Source organism: Lonchura striata, chromosome 1 (assembly GCF_046129695.1).
Source record: "Lonchura striata isolate bLonStr1 chromosome 1, bLonStr1.mat, whole genome shotgun sequence".
NCBI lineage: Eukaryota > Metazoa > Chordata > Aves > Passeriformes > Estrildidae > Lonchura > Lonchura striata.
This window is the reverse complement of record NC_134603.1, coordinates 22,641,582-22,653,789: the sequence shown is the minus strand read 5'-3', so window position 1 is coordinate 22,653,789 and position 12,208 is coordinate 22,641,582. Positions and strand designations below refer to the sequence as shown.

At 40.8% G+C, this 12,208-nt stretch overlaps 1 protein-coding gene across 1 annotated transcript in view; it reads right to left on the bottom strand.

Annotated features, from left to right (window-relative positions):
• The window catches only part of NIPAL2 (NIPA like domain containing 2), a 50,943-nt gene that overhangs the window by 25,845 nt on the left and 12,890 nt on the right, over positions 1-12,208 (bottom strand). Inside the window, exons 2-3 of the mRNA XM_031503742.2 lie at positions 6,218-6,286; positions 1,815-1,986 (exon numbers count right to left, since the gene is read on the bottom strand). Of these exons, the coding sequence (XP_031359602.2) occupies positions 1,815-1,986; positions 6,218-6,286 (241 nt within the window). The remainder of the gene's footprint in view (positions 1-1,814; positions 1,987-6,217; positions 6,287-12,208) is intronic.

Below are 12,208 nucleotides of genomic sequence, written 5' to 3'. Positions count from 1 at the left end.
TTTAATTTCAGAAGACAGGAAAGTATCTTGTAGTAGGAAGTGTTACTGGGAAGTTATTGCTGTAATTGGCTGTCTTCACAATTTTTACTTGCTCTTCCTTAAGGGATTGTTTGCTAGACTAAATAAAATTTCAGATATTTCTATTGTTTGGGCTATGAAATGGATACTGTCAGCTGACTTATGGGAATGGAATATAAGATATTAAAGTGCTTTCTTGGATCTTCCAGAATAAGCATTCTGGGACAGTTTAAAAAAAAATGAAAGTGGATGAGAATTTTGGTAAGACATAACAGTTAGCAAAATGGTTTCTTGGTATTTGTTGTAAGTAAGGGAAGTGGAGAATGAAGGAATCACCAGATGCAACATTTCTTCTTTTGCAGAAGCAAAGAAGGAATCTGTTCAGCTAAAAATCAACCCTAAATGTGATCTCACCTTTTTTAGTTTAATAAATATAGGGATTTTTCTTTCTACTCACTGCTTTTTGCTTTTTCTTTCTAATTTTCTATATTTACATTTTCTTCTGTTTGGACAACAAATGAGATTAACCAATATTCTCTGATGTTCAGAGATGTCTGACAATGCCTACAATTTTTACATATATAACTACTACCACCAAAATCACACTGGGGTATAGCATGTTAATTTACGTTTTCATCTCGGGTAATATGTCATTCCTTTCTTTGAGAACTCTTTCCTACTATAATGAACTAACATGGCTTTATATCTGAAATTCTGCAATAGTTTAACATTGAAGGCTGCAGTAAATTGCCTGCAGTTTCCTTCTCCCTCCGTCTCTGCTAAATTGCACCTACATATTGTTAGCTGCTTGCTTCCACTACAGCTAGGCAGTCCACTGGGAAGGTATTTCATCTTTTCTACCTTCCCATGGAGAATCACTCACTGCAATGTCACTTCCAAGCATGCAAATGGTAACTGCAGACCTTGCAATGTTAGCACTTGCCAATAGCAAGTAAATGAGCTCCAGCATATACAGAACTGTTGAGATCTCTCAGTCCTGGATGTTTCAGCTGTGCATGTGAAGTGACCAGGTTAATGGATGTAGCTGCACCCTTTATTCCTGTTCTTACAGCTTCTGTACAATACTGCCCTGTCTACCCTGTTTTACACTAGCACAACATAAAGACATATTTTTAAATGTCTGTTACTTTGTCAAAGAAACAGACCTCTCATACCTGAGCACCTTAATAACAAAAAAACCCACATGAAGTAAAGAGTGAGATCATATCACTTCAGCTAAAGTCCAATTAATCTGTATATAAATGAACATGTTTGATAATATCCATAAACGCATGAAACATTTTTGGAAATTTCTAGGCCCTTTTTGTCACACACTATGGAGTGTCAAGTAAGTTTGTCCACATTAACATGAATCATGGTGATGTGCAGTGAACAGGCAGCAGAAACCACTTGGAGTGATGGCAACAGAGAATGTGTTGTAAGCATTCAGGATCAGAAGCAAAGCTCTGAGCAATGCAGCAGGATGCCAGTCTCCCTCTCTGGGGGCTTGCAGAGCTGGCAACACTTACAGCATTGGGCAGGAGCCTAGCAGAGCACAGTGACACAAAAGAAAAAACCATGGAAAAAGAAATATATTAGAAGAGTCTTTGATTTAAGTAGACAGTTTTTGTCAAACTGTCAGCTCATGTAATTATATGAATAATTTCTTCTCAAACCACGACATTAACATTTTCCTCTTGTGTTCCTGCTGCAGTTTCTGTGGTATTATTCCTCTAGCCAGAAGCAAGCATTTGATTAAAGCACATACTCGAGGAAGAAATGGCAAACGGTCTCACCTATAACAGAAACACATCCCAGTGGAGCGACAAGAGCAATGGGGGCGAGTCCATAGGCTGTGAAGTTGCCCACCTCTCCAAGCCCCAGCAGGGCAATCCCACACCACCACAGCCTGCTCGTGTAGTAGGGCTTCTGCTCTGCTTGGCACACCAGTCGGAGATGAGCGCATTTCTAGAAAATTAATTATTAGGAACAGGCGTGAGTAGAAATACTTCCATTGTGTTCTTATATCTGACAAAAGTGGAATAATTAAGGGGGCTGTCAACTTCAAACTCCAGGTGCTCTGAGGTTTTCTTTTTAAACAGGACTTTGAGCTAGTTGTTGCAGAGCTTTGTGTTAACTCAGTGCTGCTTCAGATGTGCTTTCTTAGCCGTGGTAGAAAGGGCTGAAAATTTAGGCCTCTGAATAAACCTGAAAAATGCTAAGTGAATACTATCTAGTGCTTCCTAGCTATCACTGCACACATCTGCTGCTGTCTCAAAGCAAAGCTCAGCAGTTGTGCTCTGGATCTGGAAACACTCAAAGGCAGGAGACGAGGCAGAATCAGAACTGTGGCAACAAACTTGGACAAGGGGAACTGACAACAGGGTTTTCCTGTCTGTGAAACCTATCCTCACCACAAATATACTTTCAAAATAAAAAAGGCAGCACTTAATCACATCTTCTGTAGGGAGGACTCTAAATTAATTAAATATAATTTATGATTTGGCTACAGTATCCTGTTTGACCTTAGAAGGAGATCATAAGTAAAGCATTATTTTCTAAAGAAAAAACAGTTGGCACAGGTGTAACATACATTCAAGTATGCATCAACACTTCCTGTTACATGAAGAAGGTATCATTGGCAGAATGTAATTGTTTTTTCTCTGGCTGTACAGCAAGAACCTGTATATAGCAAGACATTTTTTTCTTTGATCACACTGATCCTCTGCAACAGCGTCCAGGCAGTCTCCATCAAGAAAGTGTCATTACTGGGAATGATGCAATGTTTACCAAATTAATTCTACAGATTATAATTTTCTTTCTCAAATTACTCTCCAGTCTTTCCGCACATGGGTCAAAAAAGGTGGAAATCAAATGATACAGTTGTTGCAATATAAATGGTGGTAAAAGAAATTTTTTTCTCCATTACTTGATATTTGATTTTAGAAGTGCCCCTGCAGAGCCCAGAGAAGTTGTAAAGGATTTTCCTCATAGTCCCATCCTTCTCTGTAGGCTACTTAACACAGCATGGGACAAACAGCAATGTCTGTAATACCCCATAGTCTTAGTCAGTGCTCTTGTTGAGAAAATGCAGCACATCACTGCAGTTTCATGCTGTGGAATGTGTTCAGGGGATTAAATTCTAGCCTTCCAAGGAGAAAAAGAGCAAAAGGAAATAAAACTTGAGCCACCCATCCAAAATGGATGTTCCATTTATATAAACAGAGAAATTTTAAAAGTCCAATAAATAAACAAATTAAATTAATATTAAATAATATTCAAATTATTATTCAAGAAGCCAAGTTTCTGCCAAAAATTAAACAGGACAAATTCTTAACTGAATCCTGAGATGTATTTTCACCCCAGATTCTTGTAGGATTAACTTTTGAAGGCACAGTGAGATTGAAATGATGTGCAGCAAACACAGGAAGGTGAGCTCAGCAACTCCTCTACAGCATTCTTTCTCCAGATGTCTTCTTTGCACAGTGATGTGTGCAAATGGTATTTCGGTGGAGGCTCTTTATAACTCAGCTGAAATACATTGCAAATGATGAGCTGTTCTTTAGTAGGCAACCTGCTAGAGGGAAGAGAAGCAGGATAATGGACTACATGGTCAGAAAAGGACAGAACAAAAAAAAAATTGGCCCGTCCAGTTAATAAGAGTGTGAAAATAAATGCTGAGATCTAGGGAAAGTCATAATTCATATTTAGAAGATACAGTTACTAAATGAAGACCTAATTTAAAGGATAAAAAAAAATCAGTTTAAACTTTTTGTCAAATGGCAAAGAGAGCCGTTGGGTTTCCCTAATCAGCATTTAAATAGCTGACAGTTCAAATCCAGTAAGGGATGTTATAATTACAAGTCAATAGAAGTCTGCTTGTATGCCTTGGTACATCCCCTTGCAAAGCATCTACTTTGGCACCCAGTACCCTCAGCAGACTAAAGATATGAAATCTGAACAACCTCATTATTATGGCTAGACTGAATTCCCACTTCACCTTCACTTTTCTTCACTTCACCTTTACCTTTCCACTTCAGAGTTTTTCTCAGAGCCTGTCCTAGCACTGTAACCACCTGCAGGTTGGAACTCATGTGGAAAGGCAGCAGTCATTTCAACTTCCCTACCTCCTCTGGCTAAACAGATTTCTTTTTATGGGATTTTCCAGCTAATGTTGTTTAAATAGAAGGGAATCACTGAAGAACCTTCTAGCTTTAATAAATTGGGTTACTATGAACAGAAGCTTTCATATTCCACAACTTTCTATTTCATCCTTTACAGAAAAAGCAATAAGTACAACTCCTAAAATACTAGCTAGCAAAAACACTTCTGGACAATTTACATAACAATGTCTTCTGTGCTTTAAAAAGTTTGTTAGAAGACCTCAAAATACAATGAAGCCTACAAGATACAGATTATAATGAAAAATGTAACTTTCTACTGAGTATGTATTCTAATTATTAAAATAGAAAGGATTTTATAATTGGCACCCTACAATGCTTTACCAAAGTTGTAAGGGCAGCACCTCCCTTTATTTTTATGATTGAAATAGTGTTTACTCAGAGTATTTTATCTTAATTGAAGAAGAAAAACTAAATTGGCCAAAGTTATTTTGGGGTCCAATATTGTAAAAACCTTTATGTCTGTATGCATTTATGGAACAGGTCCTCAGGGAGCTGACTCTGAAAGATGGCCTCCTTGATCTGCTGCTTGTCAGTTCTCATGAGTGACGTGGTGACTGGCACCACCTTGGCCACAGAGACCATGAAATGTTTAAGATTTTTGTTGACAGGAGGAAAAGTGCAGGAAAACCTCAACTCTGGACATGAGGAGAGCAGTCTTCAGGCTGCTCAGAGAACTAGTAAGAAAAGTCCTTTGGGAAATGTTTCAGTAGTGCTGGGGTCTATCAGTGCCGGTCACTCTTTAAACATCACCTCCTAAGGGCACAGGAACAGCAATTCCCCAGTGTCAGAAGTCAAGCAGAAGGCTGGCTTGGCTGAACAGGGATCTTCTTTTGGGTCTATGGCAAAAAAGGAAGGGGTTTGCCCAGTGGAAGCAAGGTCAGGTGAACTGGAAGAATACAGAGATGCAGCTTGTCACTATAGGGAGAAAATTCATGTGGCCAAAGCTCAACTTGAAGATGGACAGAAATGTGGAGCACAATAAAAATAGAGTTTTCAGATTTATAATAGCAAAAGGCAGCATAGAAATAACATCAGCCTGTTACAGGATGAGGATGGGCACCTCACAAACAGGGACACGGACAAGGCAGAGGCATTTAATGCATTCTTTACCTCTGTCTTCAACACAGATGATGGACCAAGGGAGGCTCAGTGCTCTGAGCTGGAGGACCATGGCTGTGAGAATGATCAAATCCCAGCTGACCCTGAACTTGTGCAGGATCTACTCCTCCAGCTGGATCCCTACAAATCTAGAGGGCCTCATGGGATTAATCCAAGAATCCTTAAAGAATGAGCTGATGTAATTGTAAAATCTCTCTTGATTTTTGAACTGGGAATCTGGAGAGGTCCCACTTGACTGGAAGCTGGTGAACATTGTCCTGATTTTCATGAAGTGCAAGAAGGAGAACCCTGAAAAATTCCTGTCAGTCAGACAGCAATCAGAATTGAGACCTGTCAGTCTCAATCCATTGCCAGTAAAATAATGGAAAAGATTATTCTGGGAGGTATTGAAAAAACACCTCAAGGTCAATGCAGTCATCAGTCACAGCCAGCACAGCATCATCAGGAGTAAGTTCTGCTTATCAAACCTGATTTCCTTCTGTAACAGGGTAACCCACCTATCTGATCTAGGAAAGCCAGTTAATGCAATCTTTTAGACTTCAGCAAAGCTTTTGATACTGTCTCTTATAGTACCCTTCCTTACTCCTGGGTTCACTGGGACCACAAGTGACTCACAGCTGGTATTTCTTTATGGCTTTAAAAAGAGGAGGAGTTATGAATGTTTCTTCTATTCCTGTATGACAACCACAGCACAGAACAGGCTGAGAGCTCCCAACAACTCCCGACTCCTAGCAACTATAGCAGGGCGCTGCTACATTACAGCTAATGAAAGAGAGAAGGTTTATTAAATGCAACAAAAGTTGCATTTTTGCATTTTGAACTTCATCAAAACTAAACTGCAATGTAAGTACTTGCTAAATATAAACAACACTGAATAAAGAGAAACCATATCATACCTGGATATTCAAAGAGACACTGATGAGGAAATTTGAAGAAACAGCAAGTAAAACTCCAAAAAGCTGAGTCTGCAAATCACAAAGCAAAGAAATACGAAAATATTTATTAGTTTAAGAAGAACTATATAATGGTGGTTTTCTGATAGCACATTATGACCCAGTCAAAACCAAATTATTGTACTTCTCAGTCACTGAGTTCATGCTGCAGTGAGTAAAGTGATAAAAAATACCTCTGCATAGTTGACTAGGGCTTAAGTAGTAAACAAGTAGGAATAGAAAGGCATGCTGGTTTTGCTGTCCTTCAGTAGAACACTTTCTTAAATCTCATGAAAGACAAAACTAGGCAGCTGAAAACCACAGACAGGTCTTTTTCCCCAAAAAAAGGACCTAGTTTTTACATTACTGAGAAGGAAAACCATCAGCAATTAAATGATTCCTATTGGAACACAATTATTTTAAGTGTCAACATATCCACTATTTGACAGGGTAGCCAGGAACATAGGTCTGAAAATTTCTTTAATGTATTGTGTTATTTCATTAAACAATTTCCTAATCACACTGTCTAAATTTCAGTAAGATTTGCAAGCTTTCTATGAAGCCAAGACATTAAAAATACTCAAGCAGGATTCATTATTTTGGACAGAAGTCATTTAAAGATGCCATTTCAGCAAGGTCAAACAACACGGACTTGATAGAGCTCCCTGACACTCTCAAAATGTTCTAATACATTGCAAACCATCCTAAGTGTATTAAAAACCCATTCAAGGTCACTTCTATCGTGCTGTGAGGAGCCCCATTAGTTTGTAGAGAAGACAAACTTACCATCAGTTTTTATAAACAAGGTCATGGTAATATAACCCAGCATAACAACTGTTTCCAGGCTGTAAAGCAGCATCCAACTCTGTGCTTACAGCCTCATGTTTCATTAGACTTACCCAAAAAGGTGCCTGGGCAACTCCAAACAGGCAGCGCCTACCAGCCACTAACAGAGACTGTTACCCCTCAACATTTATGAAGAGCAACATGTTGTCCCAAAAGCACTTGGAGGGGTGATTGTTGTCATGGCTAGATAGTTCCCAGACTAAGCAAAGGCATCCCCAAAAGTGTGAAGAAACAACAGCCTTATTATAAATCAAATATAATATTTAAGCCAAGCAGCAGAATCCAACTGTTTCCAGCCCCGATGTTCTGTAGGGGCTTGGAGCCGGCAGGAGAAGACAACAGAACTGCTCTGAGAGAAGTGCTTGGCTGCCTGCCAGGTGTCACCAGGACAGGACTGAGTGGGCCAAGGGGAATTAGAGACAAGAAAGCAGGAAGTGAGAGGGCTCCCTCTGCTAACTATTACAGCAGCAGTGCCACAGCTTGAGTACAAGTATTCAGTGAGAAGCATCACTCAAGATTTTAGCCCACAGCCACTGGAGGTCCTTCCTCTCTTGCATCCTCTCCCCAGGATCCTCCGATCCAGCAGCATGTTCTGGGCTCTCACACAGCTGTGTTTTTCATGCTCTGGGAATACACCTCGCTGGAGCCAGTGGGGGGGTGTGTGATGTGACACCTCAGCACCGATGTCCCTGCTGGGATCAGCATGCACTGTTACAGGGACACAGCAGCCTCCTTCCACTCTGGGGAAATGCTGTCACATGGACACCACCCAGGCCTTGCAGAAGCACAGGGGATGGGTTTTCCTTCCTTACACCTTAATGCTGTAGCATCAAATCCTGAGCACTGATCTTGCCCAAAGTTTGACCACTTCATCCTGCCCACACAGCAGCTTCAAAAAACAGCACTAAATCAAAACTGTTTTCTTGCTCCCAAAGATTTGTACTTTTAAAATAACAACATGCTCCCTTGTGAGGAGGTGGAGAAGTGGCCTTGTCAGCCTTGTCATGAAGTGTTTAAGAAAAAGGAGACAGAAGGGAATAGAAAACAGAAACTGCCCCCTCATTTACCCCATCGTTTTATTGCACTTACTTTAGTAATTGTAACAAATCCCCACTACTCCCAGCTGAGAACTCAGTCTCTCTGTGGCTCTTCTTGTTCCAGAGGCCGGTCCTATCGTTGTGGCTGCATCTCTAGATGCAACCCCTTGCAGCTCCTTCCTTCCAGTTTTCAGCTGGGGGTGAGAAACCTTGCACAGGACTCAGAAACCTTACAACCAGCACACCACGGAGAAAACACCATTGATCTTTAGCCAGACCACAAGCGGGTCTCCATCCAGCTCTTGAATGCAGCTGGTGAGCAGAGAATGAGGTCATGTGTTCCACTGGTCATCTAAAATAATGTGCTAAATCAGACCCATGTGTGGGTACTGATGATGACCTGAGTGCCTCTAGAGGCTGTGAATCAAATCTCCAGCAGTGGGTTTTCCAATGCCCTGCATCATGGGTGTCCTCCCCAGAACAGCAACTGCTTTTGCACCACAGTGGTTGTTTCACCAGGTACCTGTGAGCTTGGCTCAAATATCACTGTGGGACACATAAGATTTCTATCATGATGATCAGCCTACGTCTGAACAGAAACAATCTTGAATTGTCTTTTTGGAGAATCTGTCCTAGATTGCAAGATGTATTCAACTGCCATCTGTTAGAGGTGGGGCAATTATCTTCTCTTAATTGGGCAGTTTTCTTTATCTCTTCCACAAACCAATCCTCCCTCCAGGGGAGATATCTGCTGTTAATGGCCTGTTGAATGTCACTGCATGACTGAGAAAAGTTGCAGCATCCCATTGTGAGATGCCCCACCCAGAGGGAGGAGCCAAGCATTTCTACCTGGATATAATCTTGAATTTCTTGAACATCAACACGGCTTTTCCTGCACTGGATTTCCCAGAGGAAGAGCTGCCTCTTCCACTGCAGGAAGACTACACCCCTTTTTTACAGGATCATTGCTCCAACAGAACCACACCTGCACTCCAGGAGGACTGCAGCCATAATTCCCAATTGGACTGCTACCAACACCCTGACTAACAGGGTGTCAGGGTGTATTCTGACTCTGTCAGTGTTGTTTTTGTTCACTGCATTATTTATTTTATCGTATCTTTTTATTTTCTTGCCTAATAAAGAACTGTTATTCCTGCTTCGATATTTTTGCCTGAGAGCTCCCCTTAATTTCAAATTTATAACAATTCGGAGGGAAGGGATCTTCATTTTTTTTTTCCTATTTCAGGGGAGGCTCCTGCCTTCCTTAGCCGACACCTGTCATTCCAAACCAAGACAGAATCACAGAATGGTTTGGTTTGGAACAGAGTTTAAATATAATTTAATTCCAACCTGTCTGCCATGGGTAAGGACACCTTCTATCATGTTGGTCAAAGCCCCATTCAACCTTGAACATTTCCAGGAATGGGGCATCCACAATTTCTCTGTGCAAACTGTTCCAGTGCCTCACTACCCTCATTGTGAAAAGCTTCTAGTATCTAGTCTAACTCTATCATCTTTTAGCTTAAAATCCTTCTGCTGTGACACTCCTCTGTGCCTAACTTAAGCAACCTCCCAGTTTGCACACAAGAAAAAGCAGTGCATGTGTATGATCAAGGCAGCAGCTGGGCTCAAACCTTACCCTCATGGCTCAGGTCATCTTATGGCAATGACCACATGTTTCACCTGAGCGTTGCTGTTGGCATATATACTGCACTGCCTGCTCCAGGCTGACAGGTGTTCATGAGCTCTGCTCAGCATGGTGATAGCATCATGCTTCCAAAGCCAGGGATGGACAGACCCCTAAAGATTAAGAGCAGAGTACGATGCCCCAAGGTCAAATATCACATGGATCCATTCAGGGAGATGAGATGAAAGTACAGCAACACCATACAGCTACAGCATGGCAAAACTGTCTCATGTGGGTTCATACTCACATGTGCTTAGATTAAATTTAAAAATGGGGGAAAATGCAGTACAAAGGAAAATTAAATTGCAAACATCTCAAATCAGAGTGAATCTTAAATCAGCAGACAATTTCTAATGAACCAGGATTACCACATACAGCAACATTCAGAGGAGAAAAAGCACATCTCAGGCTAGGAAAACCATACATGAATGAAAGAAAACCAGTAACTGAAGAAAGATCCTAAAATTGCTGTACTGCCCTGAAAGCCACCAGAGCCCTTCTGCTCTCATACTATCATGTGAAAGGCTTCATTATTTGTGCTGTGTCTGCCACTTAATATCCTTCAGAGGCTAAAGGACTGGTGGAACATCCAGTTTAATAAGTAATAAACATGATATTCTCTGAGTTTCCAGTTGTGATATCCAGTTGTGATATCATCCACAGCACTGCAGAGCTTCCCACACATAAGTCTCAAGACAAACCTCAGTTAGGGAATTCAGTTGCAGACACAATTTCAGAGCCATGGTACTACTTCAGTCAACTAAGGACTTCTACAGGAAAGGGCTTTAAATATTCAAAACTGTTGGCATAAAATGCAAGTTTTTTCATCACCGAAACATCTGTCCGAGCATACAGGCCACTTTGTCAGACCCCAGATTTCGAACTGTTGACACATTCTTCCAGTGCTTCCAAATGCATGAGGCTTGTCACAGAAACATCTTGCCCTTAAGCTTTCCAAAAAATAAAAAACAATACAGAAATTTAATTTACTTCACTTTAATATGTTTTGGAACAAGCCATGAAAGTCACCAACCCATTTGAAGTCCTTCCTAGATAACCCCTGAGCATACAGACCATGGACTGAGATTGTGGATCTGCCAGCATTTTACTTGGTGGCAAAACAGGCTTGAGGAATGCTTTCCTCTGGCCTGCTGCTCCCTCACTGCCTTGCTTAAGTGCCTGAAATAATCCACCCAAAACACACCCCATTACCATTATGTTCTTTATCAGCCACCTGCCAATGTTTAACACTAAAGGAGGATCAAAATTCACAATCCACAGCAAGGGTTTTAAACTGGTGGCCCTGTGCAGTTTGTCAGGGGTGACACTGACCTGTACAGGGGGTGCTGGGGTAAATGAGTTCAAGAAATGAAAATGTGCCTCAAGCAAGGCACCCCCAGCACTCGCCTGGCATCCCCATCCCAGCTACATGAGGGTCCTGCACAAGCTGAGGCATGGGGGAGGGAGGTTTGAACCATCAGTCAGGAGAAATCCATTTGTCAGCTGGGGTGGCAGCACACTGCTATTCAAAATAAGTGAGCAGCAGTGTGGCAGCGGCTGGGTATAGTCCTGCTCCCAGCACTCAGGCAGGACCTGATGCTTGTTTACCAGAGAACTTTTCACATAATTCTGACAGTATTTTAAAGTGACATTTTACATGCAAAGTCTCTATTTATTGTCAAAGTAAAATAAGGGTTTTATGGCAAATGAAAGCCAGGCTGAAATCTGTATCTTTGGCAATAATTCTACTAAGTTTATCACTTGCAGACTAAAATCTGCATTGGAGATTCAGTTATATGGTGAAATGCAATTTATCCATATTATATGTGTGTTTTCCTAAAGCACATTAAACTGCAGTTGCCAGGTCTGTGAAATGGAAACTTAGGAAAAGGAACATAATTTGCATTGACTAAAAGGTATACACCATCATTTATGGAAACTTGCTATGCCTATAAATTGAACTGATGAGCAGAAAAAACACAAACATTCTAAATATCTGTTGTCGGCTCACTCATAAAGGATAGTTAAACAGTTGCTCCTATTTTTTCTTGATTTCTCTATGAATTTGAGATCTAAAGGTGTTACAAATAAATTTAATGGCATATACTGTTTCAAAAGCTATGCAGCATTTCAAATAATTGGGATTTCGTCAGAACTCAATGGATCTTACTAAAAAAAAAAGAAAAAGGGGTGGAACATGTTCTAAACTTCCAATTATGAGTTAACTCTGAAGCAAGAGGAATTCAGAGTCCTTAACAAAAAACATATTTTTCAAAGAGCTACCATGTGGAATTGGGAGAGGCTTATCATTTAGCTATTATTATTCACAGAGCTCTGGCTGTACTTAGTACTTCACAGATGTATAAATAAAACAGGGTCCTTGTT